A 27,858-nucleotide genomic window follows, 5' to 3' on the forward strand; every position below is an offset into this window, starting at 1 on the left:
TCTCCTATATGACCCTGCATTGCATAAGGGATGAAATGTAGGTTTGAGAGGATTCGTATACCCTAGAAATGATGCAGCAGTCTCTAATGCTCAAAAGAAGACATTATTGGGAAAGTCCATCACAGTCCCATAGAGATGAGAGAGATGTGACAGGACTGCCAAATACCTGACTGCAGAGCCAATAACTAAAATTCCACCTTATCTCCTGGTATCCAATAACAAGTTATGTTTAACTCAGTAAGTGCTTATAAACATATTATTAGTACATGGGCTACAATAGTCCTGATTTAACTTAACAGAAAAAAAAGGGAAAGGAAGAAATGCACAGCAGCGCTCTGTGGTTTAACTATAAAGTTTGTATTAAGTTTCTTGACTTTAGAATGAAGATTAATGATTGATACGAAATTCGATATGTTTCCTCACCCATGGAAGTAAAAAGAGTATTCGGATACAATGCAGTAAAATAATATATATTATATATTTCATGGGATAGTTGAATCTATAGCCTTTGCAGAGCAGATTGAGATTTATAATGAAAAAGAAAACTAAAATGAAAAAATATTGAGTGAACAGCAGGGCCTATTTGAGGTGATTACAAAGGATGTTTCTTTATTCTGTCTTTTCATGTGCAATCTGAAAAYAGTAGCAGGGGGTTACAAGCAGAGTTCATCACAGAGTTGTCAATCACTGTCATTTAACATTTTGCAATGGAAGATGTCTTTATTCAAGGACAGCTGGGCAAATCAGAGAAACAGATTTGCAGTTAGTAGTCTGTCCAGCCTACACTAAGCAAACAAGGACAGGGCAGACGTACTGGCCTCTCACATAAAAATATAATGGACTCTGCTGACCTTGGTGCCCTCCATTCAGCTTCATTCTCAGTTGTATAAAAGCTTCACTACCCATTCTCAATTTCCTTTAATTACCTACATGATGCAGATAAGAAAATGAACCTCACTTACTTACAGTCAATGATCACAAACAGGAAATTAAGTAGGCAAGTTGTTTAAAATAAGAGGAATGTTTTGGAGGTAAATAAAACATGTGCTGGGGAAGAATTAGTGAAAGAGTATTTTCAGGAGTACCAACTGGTCTGGAGTCACTTGGCTGATCCTTCTCCTTTCTGCTATTTTAAACTGAAAAGCAAAACTAAGTAAAAAATCTCCTTGGTAAATATTCTTTAAAATATCTTTGAAGGAGATGCCAGTTAAATAAAAAGAGTGAAGCAAACATGCAGCTTTCTATAGGGCTTAACAAGATTGTGACCTTAAGTTCAGAGAATAAATGACCACAGTTTTCACAAGAGATCTAGCAGAGACATCAGGATTAAGCAGCAGTTGTCTTGAGTCAGTCTTCACTTTTAATCTGCTGTAAGGATATGAAATAAATTAATGACATACTGACTTTCTTTCCAAATCTTAAATTGTCTAGGATCTATCTTTCCTTTTACATTTACATCACAATTTAGGTGTAGTTCCATTGTGCCATTAAAGACTATGTTTGTGCTGTTGGTTTTTAAGGGAGCAAAAACCAACTACGTAACTTTTTCCAGGAATTGTCAAAAAAGCTTTAAGTGATAGGACATTAATCAGTGGATACAGGACTTTGCAGTTCAATTAGGTAGCTGTATTAGGTGTTCTAAAATAGTTCTAAAATTGTGAATATTTAATTAATATGGATTTGCAGGAAGTCYGATTGGAGATTGAAGACTAAAACCCATAATACCGAATCTGTAGTTCAAGGGGAATATAAAACTCTGAATATTTTAATTTGATGATCTCTTTGCCAAACCCATAGTTTGGAAGGTTACCCAAATGCTTTTTYATTTTATGATAAAAGAAATACACTCTCTTAAATTACAGATGAAAAAGATATCAGATATTGTAAAACTCGTTCTATACTCACAAGCTTTATACATTAGAAAAATCATTCTCGTTCCAAACAAGAAAAAGGTGATTTTGTGGAGGAAAAAATCCCCAGTTCTAAGTCACGGAATGAGTCGATTCTATGCAGTCCAAATTATAGTTCTTAGGGTGCTTCTGTTGAATTCTGTTTCTTTCAGAAACAGTTGATTTCTGTGGCAGGAGATTGAACATCTCTGCTCTGGCTGCTAGAAGAGTCATCCTTGTTCCTCTCAGCAACTTCCCAAGTATGTTGTTGGTGATATCCACATTTAGATTACCTGTTGGTGTGCAGCTCCTTTCTGCAACAGCGAGAAAGTTCTTAGAAATCTATCGTTTGGGCATAAATAGTATTAATCCCACGCTGGAGCACAGAGGATAGTTTTCAGCACCTAGTTACAATCTTGCAGTTTGCCGCAATTGCTGATCATCTTGCTTAAACTGCTCAAAATATTGAAAACACATTTTAAAAGAACCTTGCTAGAGGTATTTCAAACCCACTGTGCTTTAAATACAAAAAGAAAAGCAGAAACTCTGAAAAAGTAAAATGTGAATTACTGACTTCTTTRTAGCTAACTTTATTATGTTTTTGTGAGCCAATTAAGTAGGGTATCTGTAGAAGGTCATCTCGAATACTGTATCCAGCCAATGAATGTATTTATTTCAGTACTTATGTTTTCTTCTTCTCTAATATTAAAATCAGATATACAAAAAAGGTTAAACCCTGTAATTGTTTAAATATTTTTGAATGTTTTACTAGCTAATGTTTTCCCACAAACATATGATTTTGATAAATGAGTAAGCTTTCTAAACATTAGTAGAAATGCTGCTATTTTAGTAATGAAATCTAACTGTAGTAAATTAAATGCATATACTCTTAATGTCTCAGAAAGAAATAATAATTATTCTGAAGCTAACTACAATACTTAAATACATTTTATACTTCTTTTTTTTTAAAGAATGCTGAGGAGTACACAGATCTGCCCGTGAGACACAATGAAGATCAGATGAACAGTGAACTGGCAAAACATCTTCCAATTGAAGTCAGTCCTCATTCATTTGACAGTTCACACACAAAAACACATCTGCTGCTGCAAGCCCACTTCAGTCATGCCAAGCTGCCTTGTCCAGATTATGCCACTGATACAAAGACAGTGTTGGACCAAGCAATTAGAATATGTCAGGTACAGTAATGTATTCCAATATTTAACCTCTGTTGTTTTACTGTGTAGCATTAGTATGTTGTAATATTTTGAATATAGAAAAAATCTGAAAATTTGTTGCAACGTCTTGTGGAGGACTGGTGCCACACAGTAGAATACCAGTTTGTTTAGGGAGGAGCTAGGTGCCCACAAAGATGCTCGCCTTACAAAACTGAAGGTAAACAAACTTACGGTAAAAGATTCTGGTAGTGACTGGAGGCATCTGTTGCCATCGGGCTCACCTCTTCTTTCATGTGCAACAACTTTGTGCTGCTGTATCATGAAATGTTGTGCATAACTCATTCCTGCATAGAGTTGTTCCCCAGAAATTGTCATGCTGACCCCCAAGAACCTGTTTCCCGTGAGTACATTTATTTTTATAGCACCCAAAAGTGTTCTAGTCAATGCCAAGCATAAATAAAACATGTTGAAATGTAATTTGGGATGAGATATTGGGTTCTTCTCTATCTTGAGTGAAAAGACATGTCTTCTATTTCCCAATTATCACAGAGTCAAAGAGCACACTTGAAACAGAGATTTTAAATACAATCTGGAGACTTGTGACTTTTACGGTTGTACAGAAATCACAACCCACAGAAACTAAACTGACCATGGAGAGCACCAGTAACAAGCAATCACATGCATAGCTGCGTGCCTCAAAAGAATTTTATAACAGCAATTTAAGTTTGGAATAGAGTGCTGCAATGTCTGAAAAGCACAATTACAGTTCCAGCGGGAAGGAAGGTGAGCTCTAGCTGATGCAGAGAGCAGAGTGCCTCCTGGAGACTGCCAGAGAGGAGCAAGAGCTCCTCTTAGTTCTTTAAGAGTTCTTTAGCAGAACTGGACAAGGATTCGCTCACAGGCTCTTGAAGATTGGGCAGCCTTTAACAAAGTATTTTTTATCTTCCTCTGTTCCATAACTGTAATACAGGGACAGTAATTCTTTCCTCATACAGTTTTTGTTTGTTCAAATTTTAGTATCCTCATTGTTCGACGTACCATTTGTATGGAGATCATCTACCAAAATCTGATCTTGTTTGAAGCTTATTGGCAGTATGGTAAMACAGGTGCTACAAACATCATTCTACAAACGTCAGTCTGTGTCAAGCCTACCAGTCTGTAAAAACAGTCTGTGAGAGAGATCTCATTATTAACTGGTAGTAACCSATTAATAACCAGTAATAATGCTCTAAATAGACAGAGGAAATGCCATTGTCAATTCAGTGTCCTGGCATTTGGGCAGGTCTAACCCTTACACTAGCAAAAATCTCTAGCTTATAATACTAATATTGAACAAGGTCAAACTAAATTTGAGAAAAGCAGAATAACAAGCAAATCATACCACAGATTTTACTGCTACGGTATGAAATTTGGCAACCAGCAGTGCTTAAATGCAATTCTACTCCCTATATTTCAAATCAATAAAATCATGGTGCTGAAAGTTTGAATATATGAAATTTTTATTACTATTATTTTACTTTAATTGTTAACAGACAGCAATATCATTTGGTCAAGTAAGAAAATTCACTTTGATTTCAAATAAATCACATAGTTCAAGTTCATCTAAATGTCTGTGGAGCCAGCATTTCGGGGTGGGGGGTTAAGTACATATTCAAAAAACATTGTAAATTAAAGATTTTTTTCAATAATTATTTTGCTCAATTTTTATCCTGCTATACTACTATTTTTTAATCCTGTTACTATCTAATATGTATTTCAGAGACCATAATCACTCAAAAAAATCCCAACTCTAAAACACTCAACAGTTCTTTTAAACTGAAATCAAGCTCAGAAGAATTATCATTCCATACAATGCCTTGGCACTGGTACCTTTTGTTATCTACTAAATAGTATTGTTTATACAGTCATCTTAAAAAAAAAAAAGTTCCTCTTTTTAAAGAAAAAGAAAAACATGCAAGCATTTCTGTATTTTGAAGTTGGCGCATGGTTTACATCTCTTGGGAGAATATTTGTTCCATCTTATTAGTCACGCTTTCCAAACTGAGGTTAAAGTTCCTAGAATCTAAGCAATAGGCAGGGTTACACTTTCAACACTGGTTGTTACCTTTTTCCTTAGCACTGACCTGCTGATGAACTCTGCGTCAACAGAGGTGGAAAAAAAAAGATGTTAGTTGTGAGAAAAGGAACTGAACCATAGAAGGATCCATTGATAAACATGTTTGGTGGGTGATGCTGTGTGCGTGAACACACGCTCGCACACCCCCCACAAGTAAAAATCAGCAGTGAGACAGAATTGTTTTTTGAGTTGGRTTGAAAGTACTTGCAAAGTACTTTACCTGTTAAGGTTGTATGGCTAGCCTTCAAACCGTGACCCAAACATCAACTGTTATTTTTGCTGGTGGGTATGTGAATGACAGCCTTTCCCCACCAGCACTGCTTTTCTGGTCCAAGAAGCCAGGAAACCCTCTGTCAAAGGGCTTACAAGTGATTATATCTCAATGCATGGAGAGGGCCTCCATCCCAGGCCTCCTGCAGAGCTGCAGATTTGCCATCTCAGGCCACTCTATGGAAATAAGCCCTTTTCCACTGCAGGCCCCCAGACGTCTCCACTCTCTTCTGTCCTGGCTTTCACCTAAATCAGCCTACTCTGCCCTATTTCCTTTCACATCCCACACCTCCATTCTATAATTCCTCCTACTCCTTCTTTGCCTCTTTCTTCCCTCGTGGCTTTGGGCTGAATAGTGTTAGTGGTCAGTCAGTAAACTGCGTTAACAGCATCAGTAGCTGACAGATGTGAGGAAATTCATCAGCCAAAATTGGCAAAATTCAATTAGGTTGTTTTGTTTGCAGCAGTTATTCAGGATTTTCACATTTTCTGTGTTTTTATCCAGATTTGGAGATATATTTACTAAATTGGTTCCATTTTATGTCCTGTATAAGCTTCTATTGCAATTTAAGTGCAAAACTTAACATGACATTTATTGGAGTGTTGCTGCCAAGGCCTCCATTACATACATCCATTTATGCCATACACCTACGTTTTGTGCATAACTGTGAGATGAATGTCAGGATTTTTCCAGGGAAAATATTCATAAAATACTGTCTTTTATAACGTATTGGTCTCCTTCTCAGCATATACATGAAGTTCTGAAACAAGGTCACTGTAATTGGATAAAAAAAGAATTATAGTCTAAAAAAATAGACTTTTTTAAAATTTTAAGTTTGTTATATGAGATTCCCTATGTAGGAATCCTTTGCATCTTCCTTTTCCTTTTTAGGGCAGAATTCTTTTAATGGGGTCATTTAAACATTACTGTATATCTTATACATTGTAATTCTTGACCCTTTTTTGTTGGTGGTGGTAAAATCCATAAGAAACCATCAGCTTCTTTTGTGTAGTCAATTCTGATGCACTTTTAAAAACATAACGTTCATGTTACTGAAGTCTCCTTCTATGAAAGCAACAGCAGAGACTTTCCAACCAGTTTCCTTTATATCCTTTTATGTGCCAGTAGTAAGGTTCCACTCTCTTCTAATAAGAAAGTTGGGCAACCATTCTTAAATTACTTTTCCTAAGATTTCTCAGAAGTTTTGCTTTTATGTTAGAATTTTGCTGATATATAATCATGATGAAAGATTCAAGTCATAAGCTGTGATGTCAGTTACCTGTAAAAGGCTAAAAGCAGATTGACACATTTTACACATCATTAGCAGAGTTTTAGCAGTCTTAGTGGAGGCTCAGTGGACGTATATAATTGTTATCATAGAAAATGGAAAAATATATTTTATTACAGCTTTCCCATAATTAGGATTTGTTAGTTATAGCAAGATAAGATTTAACATCTATTTACCAAAGATAAAATATAGAATTCTCTCCCTTTTACTGCAAAAATACAGGGAATAGCAATAGGTAACCTTCTAGAAGGTGAATGCCTTTCTGCTCCCACGCCCATCTTTGTAATTAATGGCCACAGAGGCACTGATCAAACTGCAGGAATGTCTCTGCTCTACATTGAAAAGCTCGAGTCAAAAACTAACGAGGATGTTATCACTGACAGGATCTCACAGTTAAAGTACAGAAAGTCCCTGTGGCTCAAAAAATCTCTCATGACCTCCAAATTGATCTTGGACAAATCATCTAATTTTTTTTTACCTCTGTTGCCTTTACTACAGTTACATTAGGCCCTGTATACTCTCTTCAAGCCTAGCCCTCTGCGCTTTCTTTTATGAGAAAAGGCAGAGGTGTCAGAGGTGCTGAGCACGCCTGCAGTTGCTCAGTTGCAAACATTTCTGCATTTCTTGCAGAAGACCATCAAAGTAGAAGAAAAATTTTAATGAAATGATTTGTCTAATATTTTTACAGAATAAAATTATTATTGTAAAGACAATACCCCATCTTTTTCCTCTCTCTGATTTGGGAATATGTGAATCAGACTAAATCTAATCTTCTTACCTCTTTTGTCAAGCCTTATATTTTGTGACTGTGTGTTCAGTGATCAGCTCTTATTCTGCTGTTCTGAGACTATCTCCTATATTTGCATTAATTGAAATGGATAATTGAGGTAGTAATACCATCAGTCTCAGATTCAGCAGGGCAGCGTCTTCTGTGAAATAATGTGACAGTCRCTGGCTTTGCATTGGGATTGGCTGCAAGCATCCACTTGTAGTATAATCGTTGATAAAATATTTTAATATTGCCAGGAGCAGAACTGCCATGGAGCTCAGCCTTAACCTTTGAGGAGTGTTTACCTATGGATGTGTTAAATACATCTCAGTAGGGTACCTGTGCATTGAGAGAAGACGGACGGGAAGTCAGGTTCGGTATGGCATAATAAAGTATAGTTTGCATGAGAAATGTGCACATGCCTGAAATGAGGACCTTGTAATTCTGTCACTGTAATGCCCTGACTTTCCTGATCTTGTTATCCCTCCAGGGAATCTAACCTTGATATGAAATAAAAAGCRGTTTGGGTTTGCCTTTGGGTTAAACAGTGACTGGACAATGATGTGCATAGCAGCACATTCTAAAGTAGCTTAAATAAGTTGTTTCTGATCATTTAAATTGCAGCTTTTGCTACAATTCTGATCATTAGAATCATCTTTGTTGTACATGTTTAGAGTCTTCAAATATTGCACAAATATTCTGCCCAATTCAGCTGTCTTTTAAAAACTAGCTTATATGTGAAATGCTATTCTGTTAAATTGCAGGCTGTTCTGACTGATAGTGGGAGCTGTATGTACTGCTCCTCAGGCGAAAGATACTTCCCTGCCATATCAGCACAGTTGCCAACAGCAGAGATGTGGGAACTGCAGTTCCACATGTGTAGGAAAGAGAAGTCCCCCAGCTTTGAAATTCCCTAAACTTCCCTAAACCTCCTCCCTTCATAAGAGCCACCACAGCTGTTCACATTTGGAACCGTATCCCTGGGATCAGTTGTTTTCCTACCTATGAGAAAATGGAGAAGTTGTTAAAGATCCTAAGTGTGTTTGGAGTTCATGCATTGTCATTTGTTATTGCAGGTATGTGAATTACTTGCTGGAAAATGGAGTTACAGAAATGACATATGTTAAAGTTGTGTATGTAAGACCTGTGCAGGAGTGCGTAGGGAAAGAAATAATTGCTTTGTTTTAGTAGGTGCATTTACATCTTTAACTAAATGGGGAGATTTAGTGAGAAAGAGGAAGAAAATCAAATCAACTTCAGAATGTAGAACTGAAAATGAAGAGCAGAGGCCATATCTCTCTTGCTACTACTCATAGTCTTTGTGTATGTGGTAGTAATCCAGTGATAGCATGATTTTAYTTAACTACTGGTTGCTTTTGTGTTTGGATTGCTATTATACCAGATCAGGAGTGTGGAAATCATAGAATAATCAAAAAACTTCTCACAGCGCATATACTGGACAGTAATGCYCATTTATAAATAATAAATAGCATTGCATAGCTTTGGCATGAAAGTACCTGGATGTCAGAAGTGCTGGTGTGGAATTACTTGCTGCGGCTTTTGTTTTATAGGTATTTGGGAGGGGTTACCTTTGTGGCAGTGGTGCTGGGGTTTTGGCTCGCTATGGATAATTTGTAAACTGTTGTATGGAAGCATCTTGGTGACAGTTTAATGATGATTTGGTGCTGCTTATATATAATCCCTCCCCCATCTATGACAAACCTTTTCCCAGTTGGGGCTGGAGGAAATGAGTAATGCTTAACCCATTTGTGTGATCAATTCACTTAAGCAGCTACTGTGAAATGTTAATCACAACTTTAATTTGTACTGCATTAGCATTTTGATTAACTTGTAGGCTTGCTAGCACACTTGAAGCACTTTTACTCATAGTTACAGCTCGGAAATGACTTTTTGATTAATTAAGTTTGTTAGACAGCAGCTGAGCTTCCTGAATGCTAACCTTATGAGGCTAAAAGTTCAGGAGAAAGTTACTGAGAATAACTGTTGCTGTTGAAAAGGATTCTTGTGAATGCACTCAAAAAATTTTAATTATTGACAAAATACTATATTACTCCTTTGAAACTGACTTTACCCTTTAAAAGGGGCAGATTTATCAYGAGACGGGCACTGTATATTTTTGCTGGATTTGGTAGATCTGTGTAAGACTTGGAGCAGGAAGAAATACTGTCTTTAAGACCTTGTTTATGTTGAGGAAGCTATGATTTGTTGCCAGGAGAATCATATCAAAAAAATTTTTATTGTATTTGCAGTTCATTAGCATAGTATAGAATAAATAGTTTATAAATTAACAACAATTTGAAAATAAACTGGATATTGGGACTCAACAAGTTCTGAACGTGTTGGGTTATATCCTGTTATGTTTATATTGTTAATATCATGTTCCCTAGCTGCTTTTATCTCTGTAATACTATTAAAAAAAAATCAGTAAGAGCCCACGGGTTGCACTCCAGTAAATGTAGACAGTAAGTGATTTGTCCTTTCCCTGGTTCTGCTCACACTAATAGTGTTACTATGGCGGCTGAAGGATGAGTGCAGGGATAGGAATCGTACAAAGCAGCGAGGAAGGTCGTAATTTGCATTTATCTGTGAGACCTTTGTGGGGATGGGGGAAGGAAGTAGTGGTGTCTGGTAGTGAGTAGCAAGGCGTATGGAAGCGGGAACTGAGAATGCTGGTAAAGAAGCGAAGGGAGAGGGATGCAGAGTACAGTGTAAGAGGAGTGCCTCCTGCCTTCTGCAACAAATAGGATTAATTACATTTTAGTCACTGTATCTCTGATAAATTATAGGGGGTTTTTTTTCTTCCGTAGGTTGAAACTACTCAGCTGTATGATTCTGATTTAATTCATTTGAAAGAAGTCCTTCCCCTCCCTCAAAAAAATGAATACTTTTCTAAAAAGTAAATTTGGCCTAGATCTCTGAAGTGCCAATGTTGTGTAGATACCTGTTCTACCAATATATAACATGCAAAAGGTAGTGACCCTGAGACCCTCTTTAAGCCTTCTTCAAATAAATTCCAACGTTTAAAGTTAGAGTTGTTGTTTCTGGAGTATATAATTGAAGCATCGTAATCATGATTTATATAAAAACGTGAAACTTGTAGTACATGGCATGCTTTAACATCTGGAAAAATATTTTACTCATATTAGTATGATCTCAAGTCACATGTGGATCATAATAGAATATTACATATTGGCATGTCTCCTAGGTTTGAAGCATGTGCAAAAAAGATTTATCATTATTCTGTATCAATAGTTTTCAGGAAAATTGGTAAAATGGGAACATTTTTGCATATTATTRTCTATAAATACATGTCATGTAAACCCCGATGTGGCCCTAAACAGCTGTAATTAGGACCAGTTCTAATGATTTTAATAGATCTGTGGATCTAAACTCATATATGTGACTGAAGTCTAGTCCTAGACAACAGAACTTGCATTAGGGTGCAGCTAAGAGTGAGGGTGGGAATGTTTTGATTATTTGATATTGAAATATTATACACACAATATAGTCAGGTACACAAATAGGTATAAAAAACAACCAGCCTTAACTCTGCTTTTTGATACGACCGTGCAATAGCCAAATGATTAAAGTATTTTAGTCTTACAGTTTATTTCTTTTAAATATCTGTTTCCTTCCTCAAAACATGACTGAAGAGCAAGAGTTATAGTTGTCTGGCTGAGAATGCGTCGGATTTATTTTACATACACTTTCAGGTCTAAGCTGCAACTGGTGCGACATAGAGGGCCGTGCACATTAGTGTACAAACCTTCAATTTCCTGTACAAAGGAGCTCAGCAAAGTGCCACAGTCCGTCAAGCACTGATACTGAAATGAACCTTTACAGAGCAAAGAAACTTGAGCCATGCAACCCACCCTGAGTGCTTCTGAAGTTTCAGCCCCCACCCACCAAGTAATTACCACCAATGGCATCACTGTAGGCAGTTTACTTTTAGCTGAGTAATGACAGATCTAATTCTCAGCCACAATGGTGCTTCTTATGTTACCTTAGTCTCCTTAGCTAGCCCCTGTATCCAGAGAAGTTACCATTGTTAATTTAGCCTCATTGCCAATCATTTTCCTTAAATATAGCTTAGACACAATATTTACATTGACCCTTACTAAGTAGCATGCTTAGTGTATTCAGAATTGCATTATAAGGTAACTTCAGACAGAATAAGAAATTCCTCTGAGCAGGATGCAGTCTCTGTTCATAAAATGCAAGCTGTTTCATTTTAGCATTTTGATACCCTATCTTAAAGGAAAAGGCTATTTAAGTCATTTGAGCAGATCAGAAATTCTACTAATTGTACAGTTTCAGTTCCTCTGCAGCCTACCCACTCATACATGAGTGATCCAGAATATCTGGCTTTCAAGTGAAGAATGTGAAAGTAATACCAAAAACAGTGTTAAAGCTCTCCAAAACATTTCTAAATTGAAAGATTTTGCAATCAAGACATTTCTGTTGCTGGATAAATCCCCTAAATGGGGGTGGGGGGGTGGGGGGGATTATTATATAACAATTCAGTATGTGTTATTTTGGAGACATATTCAGAGTGATTAAAAGCAGCAGAGACAAGCAATGTTTTGCTATCACTTTTCTTCCATGCCCCACACTCACCTTTCCCACATCCTGCATCCATCTTCACTTTCCCTCAAGATAGGGAATTATATAGCATCATTCAAATGCCAGTCTTTTTAGCAGAGACAGACTGGTGGAAAGTTCCAGGTTTGTGTTAGACCAGAAAGGTACTATCTGATAAGTTTAAAGAKTTTTATACTTATCAATAGCTACCCACTGCTCTTGAAAATATGTTGATGAAGACTTGGTAATAGGTGCTGAGAGTTTTGTACAAATGAAATCCTGGGATGTCAAAAGAAATAGCAAGAGAGAGATTTTGATCCAAATGTTTTGACATTCAATTCTGATCATCGTTAAAATATGCCCATACCTGATAAGTACCCCTACATCATTGCACAGAACCACTTACTGAGTGTCATCAGCACTTTCCCCTTAGTCCTGCTATAGTTTATAGCCAGCTGCTTGTTCCAATTTTATCAGCTACAGGATATTTAGAGATTACTGGTTTGCCAAAAAAGAGTTAGTTATGAAACAACAAATATCTATAAAATATCTATAAAACTGGTTTGTGGTTAAAAACAACAAACCAAACAGAAACAGCAACYTTATTAAAAAAAAGAAAAAAAGAAATTAGAATCGTTGTTGAACCATAGTGGAAAGTGCCATGAGACTGGAGAGGATAAACATTATTCATCAGATAACATAAATATAAAATAATAATTATTTTCTCTTTTATATTTATTTTATTTTGTTGCTACATTTTATGTAGCTAATTTGGAGAGACTGGAATGACCAGATTTGTTACCCCAAGTATTCAGAGAAATTTCAATACCCATCTGAGTATCAAGCATCTGTGTGTTTTACACTGAGCTGAAAATGGAAAGTGTGTAGGTTTCCACGGCAGCRGATGAAACAAGCCAACTTTACCATTGTTCTGACTTCTTCACAGTGTCACTGTCTTGGATTTCACATCCAGATAGAGATGCTGTGAATAAATTCTATGGGTGAAGAAGCAGAAAACAAGGAGGAAAAGAGGATTTGCCATGTGGATTCATTATAACAATGTGGAACACAGAGTCTCACACACACAGGCTTTCCGTACTCCCTACGGGATGTCTGTCTTTAGGCCTCTATCAATTTCTTTGAGATTTTCTGTGTGAAAGGATCCTCCAGTTAATTTCAGTGTATGRCTTATATTAGATTTATCTTTCTCTTACGTCTTCTCTCTTCCTTTTCCCCTTTTCCAACCTGGTGTTTAAAGGGGGGGGAATAGATTTAAAAAAAATACATACACATACACACACACACACGCACACATATCCTCAGAGGTAGGTTATGAAAATACCACCACTTATGCTTACTAGAAACGTATGACTTACTTATGACATTCTTCCTGTTCATGGAAGAGATGAGATTACTGTGCACCCATTGTTATTAGTATATATTAGCTACGACAGTTTCATGATTGAGGAAAATCATGTTTCAGGCTATGTCAGAATAGCAGAAAGGAAAGAATAAAAATCAAACAGTGGAGAGCAGAAGAGAGGTACATACTGTCTGAGCAACATGCTCAGACAGATACTGATTGTATCATATGTATAAACTTCCATATCGTATAAAATTTGGGAAAAGAATGACTCACCCTGTAAGTATAAGAGACAGACTTCACTGTGATAAATGCTGAGAACAATTTCTCCTTTTTCTGACTAAAAATCATGTGAACCAACACATGAATCTATAGCTTGCTCCTTTCAAATGTGATTTCTAACATAATTTTATTTTCTATTGGGTAAAAATAATCGTACCTGTAAAAACAAAACTATTAATGTTGTGCTGTGATGTACTTTTTCTAGGGTAACTAGAGATGTTCTTAGAGTGTTTAAGGGTGTTAGGATTATTCCTCCAAAATAGCAGAATTAAATGTTAAATCTAGAACTTTATTAGTTGAAAGGCACTTTATTCACATTTCATGAGAAATGAGAAAACATTTGTGTTATTCAGGGTAACATTTTAAATACTTTTCCAAGTGTCACCAATCTTATCACCCTGATCAGGAATAAAACCTGTTGAAATTGCATTGTAAACTACTAAAATAAATTGCGTGACTGACCATGACTGAAACTAAGTTGTGTCTTTAAACTCAGCATTTCTCCAGAATCAGTATAATTTAATTGAAATAGCTCTGCGTGTGTAAACAACTCCTTTGTTTAAAGAAGATTTCACTGTTTAGTTTGCCTTAAGTAAATGCTGCCTTTTGTTTGTCTGTAAAACATTTGATTAAATGTAAAGACTTATATAGACAGTTTCTCATCATTACACTAGTGGCTGGAAAATAAGTTAAAATTATTGCAGGTATATGCTATCAAAGGAAGTGTCAAACAATATAATTTGTCTTGGGGGGAAAAAAAAAAACCATAGAAAAATCTTAAACTACAGGTCTCCCAGTATCAAGAAGGAAAAATGATATTTAAAGAAGTGTGGAAGCTTCACAATATACCAGACTATCTTCTTGCTATCTTAAAAAACATTTTCAAATATTTTAATCAAACCCCAAATTTCCTCCTTGTAAACCACTTTTAAATATGTGACTTTCTACTGGATTAGAATGCTCTAATGTGAAGACCCATACTTTAGTGTGATTGTAATAGTGTTAAACAAGAAAATTAGCAAGAGAATTAACATAACATAATTTTCTTCACCAGCTGAAATGCTCCCATAAATCATAATAATTGTTTTAACATAATGTAGACAGGGTGAAAAATATACTGCATAGTCAAATAACTATATTCACTATAAAAATATTATGTTGAAACAAAGGCTCATGTTTGATTCTTTCTCCTTTGGAAAATTCTTAAAATTCTCTTTCAGACTAACCAAATAGAATTTAAGACCAGTCTTAAAAAAGTCTGGACACAGGCTTAACAAATTTTTCATGTCAACGGGACACTCACAATGCACAAACTATAATTTTTGCAGATTAGGCCCTCTTTATGCTAGTGATACTTATGGTATACATTTTACATGTATTGTCTATATAAAACATACTAAATAGAATTCGAAATGGAACTCAGACTCAAGGAACGAAAGGCAGGATGACCACTGACACTTTAAAGTGGGGCATGTAGCTGAAMAGGGTGTTGGGAAGTTTGGGGGGGGGGTATCTTCTTTGGGAAGACAATGCAAAGAGTGAAATCCAAGTTATTTCTGACTGATCTGACTCACCCTAGGTGAATTTCCTGATCTTTGATTATTGGTTATTTTCTGGTCTCTCTTCAAGATTTTCAATTAGGTATCAATGTTGAACAAAACCTCAAAAATGCTCATTAAACTAAATTTTAGTTTTCTATCTAGTCACACTCAAGAGATTTTTTGAGCTTTAAGAGCTTAGATTAAAACCGGAATAATAATAATAACTGCTACCAGTAAGTGACATCAATGTTCATTTTAGAACACACATAAATACATTGGTCGTCTTAAATAGACCAAGGATTTGGGGAATAATTTTGCAATTCTGGCAAAGCTCTCCTTTCAAAACATAAACACGGCAATTAACTGTAATTTCTTCCTTTACAGTAAACTTTGAGATTTACTCCTTTCATTCTGAGTTGGATTCTGTAAAAGAGAGGTTATTTTTAGGGCAAGATCCCACCTTATGCTCCCAACCCAAAAAAACATGGTGTAAATTACTCACCCTTTCAAGGGTAAGAGTGGGTGATGATGAAGGTTTTAATGCCTCTTTTTCCAAGATTAAATGAAAAGGTGCCTCCTGACATCAGTAGGAGTTGAAGGAAACTCTGATGTTGTATGCCTAGAAATTTTTATGTTAAACATGAAATAAATGTACTTACCTGTATGAACCTGGTATACAATTATGCTTGCATTTGCTCTTTCATATATATATATATATGTATATATATATGTCTTCTTTGATTAGGCAATGCTGGATGTTGCAGCACACCATGGATGGCTGGTGACTGCTCTGAATATCACCAGTCTGATACAGATGGTGGTTCAGGGTAGATGGATACATGATTCCTCCCTGCTTACTTTGCCCTATATAGAAGTACACCACCTTTATCTTTTYAGGTATGTAACTCTTGTAAGCATTTGCAGGTTTGCAATTTCATTACACCTCTGATTGCTGATACTGATTGAATGTCACTGTTGTGCCCAAGAATGTTCATTAATGTAACAGAAGCAAAATTCATTCTTTCACAGCAATTCTTTCCCAAATGGAGGTCTTGTTTCTGTTTTCAATTTTCATTGATTACTTAACCCCACAGAGTATTTTGAGAACCATGATTCCAGACAATGGAACAAGAGATGACTGGAAGGGTTCCAAATTCTAACAAATGTAACTCTGTATATTAATTACATCTTTATTTTAATTCACACTAAAAATACACTGGTACCCATGGTAATATCATAGATAATGTCAGGCTCTGTGAGTGCCTAGATGATGCGATAATTAACACTACCCAAAAAGAAATGACAGGCATTTAATAACAGAAGCCAGTATCAAGTTTTACCACCAAAACAACTGAAAACAAATGTTTGCTTTCTCTCACTGGGCATATGTCTTGCTGTCTGTATCAGGAAGTGGAGCCAAGGAAAAAGGAAGAGCACGCCTGGAGGTTACCAGGGACCTATTGAGTGTCTTCCTGAACTAATGACTGCCTGTGAAGGAAAAGAGAATGTTTTTGCTTCCATTGTGGACAGTGAATTGCAAGCGGCACACATTTCACAGGTAATACTTTCTATCAGTGTTCATTAGGAGTATGATTGGAAAGGAAGAGTAGTTGGGAAAAGAAATACTCTATTCACTTCCCCAGCAAATATCACGTGATATTCTGTATAAAATGTGATACATTCATTGCTCTAATTTCAAGGTACAACTAGCTTTACAGAGGTTCTTCCCCACCTGTTTTCTAAACATTATTTTCTCTTATTCTCTGTTAAACAGTAGCAGAGTCTGGTTCATAGCTGATATTACCACATCTCTTTGCTTTAAGATGCTTGTCTCAGTCATTCAATCTGCTGACAGTTATCCACCTTTTCATAGTCAGCTATGCAGCAGGAATACATGCATTGCAAATGCCATTGTAGCTGGTTTCTGAAGTGGTCTTTCAGACACCGTATTTTCAGAGAACACCCTTGGTAAAAGATTCAGCACTCATTTTATGTTTGAAACAGAAAAATGCAGATGAAATTTTCACACTTACAGGGGGAAGAAAAAAATACTTCAAAATTTTGAGGCCACTAGAGTCTTATTTTCAGTTTCCAGCAGTTTCCTTCAAAGGATAGCTCTATCCCATAGTATTCATTATACCATAAGACTATTGATTTAAAATAAATGTATGAAAGAAGAAAACTTCACAACCTATACCTCAGATATTTTTATTTGAATATTTGAAAGGACAGTAATATGTCCTGTATTTGACTGCTCAGCTTCAGTTAAACCTTTTACTGGTATGCAAACAAAAAGAAAAGTACTTAAATGTCTATGACAGACACCTGCATTTGTTACTAAATTACCATCAAATTTTTGAATTAAGAAAATGTATTGACATCAAAACAAGGCTTCCTTTAAGAACAGATTTCTAACATAATACACATTGATTTCAGTCCAGCTTTTAGATGTGATAAAAAATTAGAACATTGTTATAATTAGTTCAGGGAGAACTCAGAAGTAAACTTACTTAATTTATTTGCATAAATTACCATTCTGTTATCTTTAAAAGCAAATGCAAATTGGCTCTGTCTGATATGATGATGGTTATTTGGCTCAAAAGTGCTTCAATTTGCGTAGCAATCTGGTGTCGTCTCTGCAGTGAGGCGATCCCAGGTAACATACAAATCCTGAATTATTCCAGAAATTAGTATGTTTAAAGCATCAATTTAAGTGCTAATTGCAGTAGTAATGAGAAAAAGCAGTACTACTGTGCGATTTGCATCTACTGCCCCATCAGTATGCCTGGAACGGCTGCTGACTGGCAGAGGATTTGGCAGCTAATTAAATAATTGTATGCATAGCAGTGTTCTCGTCTGATTCAATAGATGAAGATTAATCCTCAGATAAATATGTTTGGCTGGTATTGAAATGTCTTAGCAGTTTCTTCAAAAATAGTTTGTGTGTATGTGGTGTGTATGTACACCCTGCAAATGACTGTGTGCCTCTATATATCTATGTTTGTAAATACAGATGCATATAGGAGGGAAAAACATAATTCCTTAGCATCATATAAGGAGAAAGTTTCATTTCCATGAGTTCAGAATGGCCTTATTACTTGTGTATAGCAAAGCCATGACTTCATTATGCACGTCACTGCAAATGTGAAACCTTTATTACCAACATTTTAAATTCTTTACAGCATTTTTTTGCAAAAAAATTTTGTAATATCTTGCACAGAGTTAAAAATTATATTGAGACTGCCTGTTGAATGCTTTCACGTGCAAAGCTTTCAATGTACAACTCACTGGACGGGGAGGCCAACCATGAGAAAAAATTTTCAATAAAAATTTATCTTTATGACATATCGTCTATAACTAAAGCTTATACTAAGATTACAGTCTTTAAGCCTGGTATCCTGGAACCAGACCAGGACAGAGTCAAAATAAAGTGATAAGTATGTCAGCAAAATGCCTAGAACATTCTTTTCCTAATGGTATAAAACTTTTACTTCTAACTAGCAGTATATTTTACCTATGTCTTAAAGCTGTTCCTATCATGAAACTGGTAAAGCTTGAGCTTTAAATATATTTGGAGAGGGACAGGAAAAGGAAAGAAATTTCACATTTAGAAAGAAGAAAATATCTTTTAAGCAGACTGGTAATTAATTTTTAAATAGCAGCTCTTGAAGCTGCTCATGGATTTGGAATATTAGGCTAAGTCCTGGGGAGAGAGATTATTGGCAAAAATGCTAATGATGTTTTCAGAGGTTCGTGAAGAATTTCTCATGTGATTGATTTGAATCTTTGGGTTTTGTGGGTAAATATCTATATTGTATATATGTGCATGCACATGTGGGTGTGTTTATGTGTTCAGAAGGGGAGAATATGTGCATATGTAATTCTATACAGCAAAAAACAGTAAAATTGTCAAAAAATACCAAAGTGACTTGGGAGCCTGGCTTTAATTTTCCAAAAGTTAGTTACAATCCTAGACCTTACTGAAAGTCAATGGGCTTTAAATGCTGACAGCATAAATTCAAAAATTACTTAGATTCTATCTCAGGTCTTTGGCTCCAGCTTCGTTTTTATGTCAGTGATTAATTCTGAGTCTATTTTTTTTTTTAATCTTTTTCAGTGTCTAAGTTACTTAGGTACCTTTTAAAGTACTAAGCTGATATTTATACTATTGAGAGAGAAAAAAAAACCAGAAGATTGAAAGAATGTCTTATCTGCTCTAGTATTAGCTGCCTTAACTCTGGAAGTATCTATGTTTTATTCTTCTTTTTCATTTTAGCTACTACTACTTGACATTTTTCCTCAGTAAGAAAAACATGACTTTATTTTCTCCACATTCCATGAATGATGAGAAGGCAGCCTAATGTCAATGCTTTATCAATGATCAAGCAGTATTAACTTAATCTGTAATTGTCAAAAACATAAGGCCTGGTGAATTGACAGTATTCCAACTACCTTCTTATCTGATTAGAAAGTTATCCAGAGTTACTTTGGTTTGTTAACACTGTAAAAGCTACATGAAAACCTGAGAGCCTSTGACAGATAAAATATGTTGGAATTGTATGATATAAACAGGACCAAACAGGGGGTGATCACTAGGTTTGTATATGTCTGGATGGTTATACTGAGGACAGTGGAGTTGTACTGCTTTAGTGCAATGAGAATCTCACTGTATGTCTGTAAAGGTCCTACAATAGGGTTTATCTTAGAAATCTTTCCACTAAACAAAAAATCATTTGTCAGTTAAGGTGTAGATACTTAAGTTGTCTCATCCAGTATGATCTGCTGGAGGTAATTTTTGTATTGTGTTGTGTGTTAAATGTTGTGAAATCCTGGCAACAACTCTTGAGTTAAGGATGTCTGGTGCTTTTTCTCCTTCTTCAAGGTGCTGCCTTTTTTTCTCTTTTTTCTTTCAGAGTTGGGACAGAAAGGGGGATATTTTTTCCCTTGGTGTTCTAGCTGTTTATTTCCTATTCATATTTTTCTTGTCCTTTCTTAGCTAAAGCTTTATTAAGTACATTAGTGCAATTCATCAGTGTCTCCTGTTTTACACTCTAATTCCATGAGCACTCACAGCTGGCCCTGCTCACCTTCTCCATTGAACTGGCACAGCTGTTCAGGCACCATACCAAAGTGGAGAGGGAGAGAGATTAGTTTTAACCTAAATCAGCTTTCTCATTTAGTTCAGCCAGGCTACAGTAATACAGCCATTTTAATCCAGCATACGTCTGTACTGCACCCAAAATGGGCAATTCTGCCCCCCCCATGCCATTTTCACTTTTCCTGACCTAACTCACTGCACAGTTGCACAAATGCTATGGATGGCACAAGCAAGAAGCTGAGGATGAGGGGAGGAAGGATCGTATCAACCCTCTCACTGACAGTCAAAGTAAAGTGGCCTGTAACCACGTGGCTACATGAATACTGGTGCCAGCAGGGGAGGAGGTAGGACCACTTCTTTCTGTGGCACTGAAGGTTCATACTTATTCAGAGGGCTCACAAGATTAGCAAATATTTTTTCACAATCAATCAGCTTTAAGCCGATCTGAGTTCATCCTGTCACCAAAATGACTAGCAAGCTGATCCATCTAGCTGTGCAATGACAGTACGGTAGTGGCAAGGGATCAGGAACAGAGGCAGGTAACAGCTAGCCAGCAGGGAGGGTGTTGGAGAAAGGCACGGCACCGCTTATTCTTGTGGCAGTGCAATCTGAGGTCTACTTACATAATTAGGGATGCAATAGCAAGGGTATTAACAGATCCTGTTATTATCAGTATGAATCATGGCAATGGTGTCTCCAAAAATGTAGCATCAAGCACAATCTACATGAAAATAAATTATTTAAAAACACAAGATGGTCAGACTGATACATGAAAAATAAATAGATATAAGCCTTTTTCCAGATAAAACATTTCCATTCCATGTCACTATTGCCCATGTGACTATGCGTACCTTCTCCATTCCTACAAGTGCTCATTTTGACATCTGTTGGCTTTTTACAAAGAAAGATCAATATTCTTCTTTCCTTGGTCTCCTTCCTGCCCTCTAGCTTTTTGTAAGTGGTGTTTGAAAATATGGGAGATGTTGATTGTTTTGGGGAAGGAGGGAAAGGCAGAGGGTTGTTGTTTTTTCATTTGTTTTCTCCCAGTGCCTGCTTCATCTTTCTTTTTCATTCATAATGGGGCCCCAAATCACTCACTCCATTCCACAGAAAAGTTTCTCTTTTTTCTTCCTAACAAATTGCAGTGAGGGTATAAGCCCATTTTCTTTGTACTAAATGAAAGCCTATATTACTCTCCCCACTTTTGTCACAGCATCTCAGAACTGCTTGTCCTTGTCTGATGGGGACCAAACTGAAAGATAGATAGAGCTGCATTTTTAGGATGCCTTATTAATAGCTACATGTAAGATTGAAGAGAGTGTCGTGATCAGCTAAACAAATTGCATGCCTCTAGCAACCATTCGCTCTAGAAAGATGAGAAATAAAGTTGAGGGACTGATGCAGCTTGTGAGAAAACTCAGAGACTTAGGAAGCCTCAGGACTGCAACAAGGAGGCTTCATGAAGATCAGTGCAAGAAAACCTTAAAAAAGTACGGATAACTTTGGATAAGCTTTTGAACTTTGGTTAATTATCTGAACTGATCCTCTGAACTCTCTGAGGTTTGCCCATTGCTAATTAGCACTGCAGTGACTTGTTCTTCATGGATTATGCTAAGGAAGTTTAATTTAAAACTTAATTATACTAGTTTTTAAGTGGCTTATAGGAAAAAAAATACTTTCATCGGAAGCAGTAAGGAATTTTTCCTGTGCTCAGACATCTGTAATCTTAGTGGGGCATGTATAATGTCCTTGAGGAGTTTCATACTTGTTTTCTTGCTCAGAAAAAAGTAGTGGAGAGGTTAATGAAAAGTATTTTATGCTTATGATTCTGACCATTGAACTATTAAATATTATATTTTAATACATAATAAARTATTCTTAGTATATAACAAATATGTAGACTGCACACTGAGTTGTTTTTATTATAACGACAATAGTCTGAATTGTATAGACTGTCTTGTAATTCACTGTGGTCTGTTTTTTCTACAGGCTTGGAATTTCTTGTCCCGTTTGCCAATTCTAAACATTAGCTTGAGCATCAAAGGCTGTTGGGATGACCCAGTCCAGCCACAGAATGAAGTGCCTGTTCCTTCTTTGACAACAGACATGCGAGATGACAAAAAATGGATCAAATTATATGCTGATCAAGAGTATGTGCTCCAGATAAATCTGCAGAGAACCCAGATGGGGTATCAGGTAGATGTATTTATCATCTCCTTCCCAAGTGCACAAGATTCCAATAATCCATTTACATTATCAATAAAGCTTTACATGGCATAACACTTTTTATGGGCCTGTTAAGAATTATGTGAATTACAAACACTCTCAAAGCCTTTTCTATGTCAGTAATGAGCAGATGTTTTTCTAAGTTACAACAGTATAGCAAATAGATTCTGAAGGTAAAATCCTAGACCAGTTCAAGTCAATGAAAAATCTCTCACTGTTTTTATGGAGCAGAGACTCTTTTGCTTGGGTACTATAACCAGTGACAGTAGAGGTGATTGATAACTTCATAGGCAGTATTTAAGCACTTCCCAGCCCCAGACTCYGACCACTCACACTCTTTACATATCCTGCTTCCCCAGATAAGTTTATAGGTTTCACTATTATATTCCCATGTACCTCCAAACTACATACCAGTCCTGTGCCTACAGGCATGTTTCTACTCATAACAGATCCTCAGGCCTTCACTGAGCATATGCTTCCCGTATTTTATATATCAAAAACTTCTCCAAACAGCTCTTCAGGCAACTTCAACACCCCGGAACTTCAGTCCCAGACCCTTGCCCGGTTCAAGCATATCCTCCTTCTYCTTGGGCTGGTTAGCTCACCGTGCCCTCAGCCATGCTTCATGTTCCAAGCCAGAAACGCCACTACCTGCGCAGGTTTCAAAGTGCTCTGCTTGTAGCAGCAGTAACTAGTTGTACCTGTTTGACAGCTCTTAAAAGAGGGCTATGCCTCCTACATTCAAATCAGACATTGCTGACACTGTAGCCACCACTTATTTATAGATCCATTATTTTCCATCGTTTGCACAGTATGAGTGACATTATGGACCATCGTAGGGGAACACATTTCTAACACATCATGCAACTGAGAATGATAATTATCAGCATTTTTGTAAGATATGAAGAAGACTTCAAGATGTAGGCAGAGAACTAGGTTTTAGGTGTTACTTTTGAGACTCTAAGATGACTCTTCATTCAGATAAGAAGAATAATGGAGACACATACATTCTGTTGCATATCCTGAAACTTGAAGTTAACTTATATTAGTTAAAGAATTATACCTGAAAAATATTCCTTTGCAAAAGGTGTCTTATCCTGATTACAGCATGCTTATCATAGCCTCAAGGGGAGACTCTTTTGTTTATATGAAGGAAAAAGGGTTGGCGTTCCTCCACAAGTTGTTATATTTGCTGTGCCAGTTACTGAGAGATTTTTCCTAGCCAGAAGACACTGAAAAGAGGAAGGGAGCAGGAGCATTTTATGAAGTGATCACTGTTTTATAAACCTCTCCTGGAATTTGATCCCTCTTCTCTAATGAAAGGCTGAATCAAACTCTTTCTGAAGCTTCATTGCTACATAGGTGCTTTTTCTTCTGTATAAATCTTCAGTAAAACCTCTCCATCTACAGTCCACAAAATGAATACGGACTGAGTGTGCATCATTATTAGTACATCTTCAGCTTTCAGCAATAAAGTCATTATCTTAAAGAATCACTGAAATAATCTTCCATTTTGCTGTATATCAACCTCAAATAAAGACTTCGAGTACTCTTTTTGTCTTTATGTTAATCTTGGACAATGTTGTTTTAGTATCATTTAAAGACACAAGGTTTACAATTAACCCTTCTGCAGAGAATAGCATTTGGAATAGAGCAGATGAAATTACAAAAAGGGAACAGTACTTCCATTCAAGTTTTATTAGCTTAGAAAATAAGTGGAATCTTATATTCTGTTTTTTTCTGTGGACTCCTATTTTTTTTTAAGTCTTTATCTGGAAAAAAATAACCAAAATATTTTAGGTTGGATTTGGTTAAATTCTAGTATTATGCAAAAATTCATGACAATGTCTTTTTTGTGGCTTTCTTCATTCAAGGAAGAATGGTATTGTGGAAAAGTGATTCCCAGTTGTACTGAATTGTTTCTTTTCCCTAACAGGGAAAGCAAGACAGTAAAGCAGCGGCTCCTCGATTCCCCAAAGTTAAAGACGAAGGATGGTTTCTGATATTGGGAGAAATTGACAAAAAAGAACTCTTTGCCCTGAAAAGAATTGGATATGTCAGAACTCGAAATACTGTCTCTGTTGCTTTTTATACTCCAGAAACATCAGGAAAGTAAGACAAATTTAGAAATTAAGTGATCTTAATGATTATCTTTTCCCAGTAGCCAAGATTTAATTTCCAAACTAATGATTCTGGTTTTTGTGTTTTAGGTATATCTACACATTGTATCTCATGAGTGACAGTTACCTTGGCATGGACCAACAATATGACATTTATTTGAATATTATACCAGCTAGTTCTTCAGCACAAGTCACAGCAGAGGTGTCCGATACAATGAGTCAYCTGGCTCTGAAGTGAGGTGATCTGAACAGTCCATTTAAAAGAACTGGTCTTGCAGCTGGCATAGTCGGTCATTCTGGACATCCAAAAAAAAAAAGTGTTTGCCTTAGTGGAACCAACTTCTAACCTCAAGACACCTAGGAAATTGAAAGTGACTACTGTATTGACTCTGGTAACACAGAGTTAGCCACAGTGGCCTTATTCCTTTATAAAGTTTTGTCTTTTATTGTTTCATCTTTGTAAAATCTCCAGGATTCATATTGATCTGTTTTACTCCCAATATAGCTGCCATAATTGAATTTTGACAAATCAAAATAAGAAACTAAAGGATACTTTACCTTGTGCAAATTTAGGGCTATATAGTCTTCATTCTGAAAATTGTTCTGTAGCCTATGTATCAATGTAGTTTAAATAGTCAACTTTTTTAATTTATAGGGAAAATGGAAAGTTTGATCTAAGAACTGAATAAAATATTGATGAACGTGTTTTATTTCATGTTTAATAAAAATATGTCCATTCAAATGTTTGCATTAGATTTTTCAGTGTAAAATATATGATATGAATAATAATAAATTTTTCTTCTTAAGCATACTACATTTTGAAGGTGATAATCTAAAAAATTTTTTTGCAAATTTATATTAATTATATATGCAGTAAATATGGTTATAAAGATATGCCAGATAGATAGTSAAAAATATTTCCAGGGTAAGAAACCATGCAATGTATATAGATCATAATTAAAGCTTATTCTTTATATATTAGTATATAATTCCTTCAACATTATTTTCCTGAATTTTGAAGGATAAAGGCTTACTCAGCTGCTGAGGCATATCAAATTGGGTGGCCTGTTCTAGGGTTCACTGCTGAACTAAATTCTAACTAAATTCTGTAAATAAGGGAGAGTTAGGCTCCAAAGAATGGGGTTTACAATTGCCAGCAAGATGAGCAAGGAGAAGTTCTGCCAGCTGATATGCAGTGTCTAAGAGATGCCCAACTTGCTTAGTGATAAAGTCAGTACCATAGAGAAACTCCCACCTGCAAGACATGAATCTGAAGGGAGAAGGAAGCAGCATCTATCTTTTGCATAATACATGATTACACTGCTTACCTAGATCTACACATCCTGGTGGCTCTCCTCTTCTCAGCCTTAAGGGGATTCAAGATGCTGAGCTAGTACTTGGAAACAACAAGTGCTACAAAACATCATCGTGCAGCTTCATTCAGACAGAGTAGATCTGAAACTGAATATTAATATTTGAACTTGTTCAGCTTTGCATTTAAATAATAAGCATTACCTCACTGAGGTATCATTCTGCTATCATCTTCTCCACTGTGTTTCACAACATCAACCAATATAGCAGAGAGCTGTCGCTGGGAATTTTCCCAAAAAATGACACCAATGGTGCTGCACCTGCACTGCAGCAGAGAGGAGGCTGGCTGACTTCACAGGGTACAACAGTTAAAAAATAATGTATTGCAAACCCACCTGGCATACTCTAAATTGTGAGAAAAATTTTAAAAATAACCCATTCAGTAACTGGATGTCTTCCCAGAACTTCACATTACCCGGTAATATTAACGAAATTATGCTTCATTATTACAGGTTGACTTTAGTGCATGAGACAATGAGACAATAATATTAATAGAAAAAGTTGTCACTATATTATCAGCCTGCTAGCTGATACTCCTGCCTTCTTCGCTATTTAGTTAGACTATATGCAATATGCTATGGTGGTGTGTCATCCAGCAAGTGGGTTTTGTGAAAAAAATTTAGTCCAAAGTTTGGTTATACAAGCATTTCTTTTCGTCCTGCACCCATTTTTTAGGAGGATTTTTTTTTTTCTAATCTTTAAGTAAGTTTTCACAGAAATTAAATCCTTTCTTTGGGAAAATTCTTGGATTGAAGTACTATATTGTCCCTCAACAACTCTAATTAATTAGAAAATTGAGTTATGCCATGGACATACAACATACCAACATGATGATCTCAGCTCTTGATGCTTTGTAAATGCACATCACAAGATTGTCTAATGGCAGAGCAGTAGACAATAGCTTCAGTATTCTGTATTAATCGATTAAAGAGTTTCTGTAATGTGTCATTTGTACCATTTGTACTTTGTTTTTAAATATATTTATTTTCGTATTATGTTAATTGTTTTTAGACATACTTCAGTATTTTTTAATAGTACATTTGAAAAATTTGCAATTTTATTGCAGAAGTATTGGACTTGTGAAGACAAAGTCTGAAACAATCTAGAATGGATTCAAGCAAATTGTTTAGAATCAGCATTTATCTGAAAAATCTGAGAAGAAATTCTGATGCATTTAAAACAGCTGCTTAGAAGGAATAATTAATAAGTTCAATCCTATGATATCTAATGGAGGAAAGTGAAAATAGCTGCCTCTTACAAAAGTCTGAAAATTAAATGCAGAACAATAAAAACAGAATTTAGCAATACTTCTGTGATTTATGGATAGATGAGCAAGTTGTCAGGCTATACAGAGAGTTTTAAGGTTACGTTTCTCATTCCAGTTTGCACACAGGTTTTGGGGGGTGGTTTTGTTTTTTTTTCCTTCTGGAAGCAGCTGCAGTTAGTCTCTGTCTGCTGAGTTATCATACGTCTTCCAAAAACTGGAAAGCGCAACAAAACACACTCACTTCTTGTGTATTTTCTCTTTAAGTATGCCTGCTTAGCTCCTCCCTTCCCATCTTACCCTGTTCTACTCTGACAATGGCATCACAGCAGTACTTAGCAGGAGCTAGAGGAAGTTTGGATATGTACATCCTTCCCCATCTTTTCTTAAGGTATTTTTTACAAGGCAATCTGATACTTAGAACCTTACTTCAGATTTCTGTTCTAGTCCAGGTCCTGAAAGAATCACGTGGCATCTTTGAGG

At 36.1% G+C, this 27,858-nt stretch overlaps 1 protein-coding gene across 1 annotated transcript in view; it reads left to right on the plus strand.

The window, feature by feature from the left end:
* ASCC3 (activating signal cointegrator 1 complex subunit 3) overlaps positions 1–25,445 on the plus strand; it is a 215,357-nt gene extending 189,912 nt beyond the window's left edge. Inside the window, exons 30-35 of the mRNA XM_026089597.1 lie at positions 2,861–3,085; positions 16,042–16,193; positions 16,704–16,854; positions 22,384–22,590; positions 24,557–24,732; positions 24,831–25,445. Of these exons, the coding sequence (XP_025945382.1) occupies positions 2,861–3,085; positions 16,042–16,193; positions 16,704–16,854; positions 22,384–22,590; positions 24,557–24,732; positions 24,831–24,978 (1,059 nt within the window). The 3' untranslated portion in view covers positions 24,979–25,445. The remainder of the gene's footprint in view (positions 1–2,860; positions 3,086–16,041; positions 16,194–16,703; positions 16,855–22,383; positions 22,591–24,556; positions 24,733–24,830) is intronic.
* Positions 25,446–27,858: the final 2,413 nt, after the last annotated feature.

This window comes from Apteryx rowi, unplaced genomic scaffold (genome assembly GCF_003343035.1).
Source record: "Apteryx rowi isolate R43461 unplaced genomic scaffold, aptRow1 scaffold_822, whole genome shotgun sequence".
Taxonomy (NCBI): domain Eukaryota; kingdom Metazoa; phylum Chordata; class Aves; order Apterygiformes; family Apterygidae; genus Apteryx; species Apteryx rowi.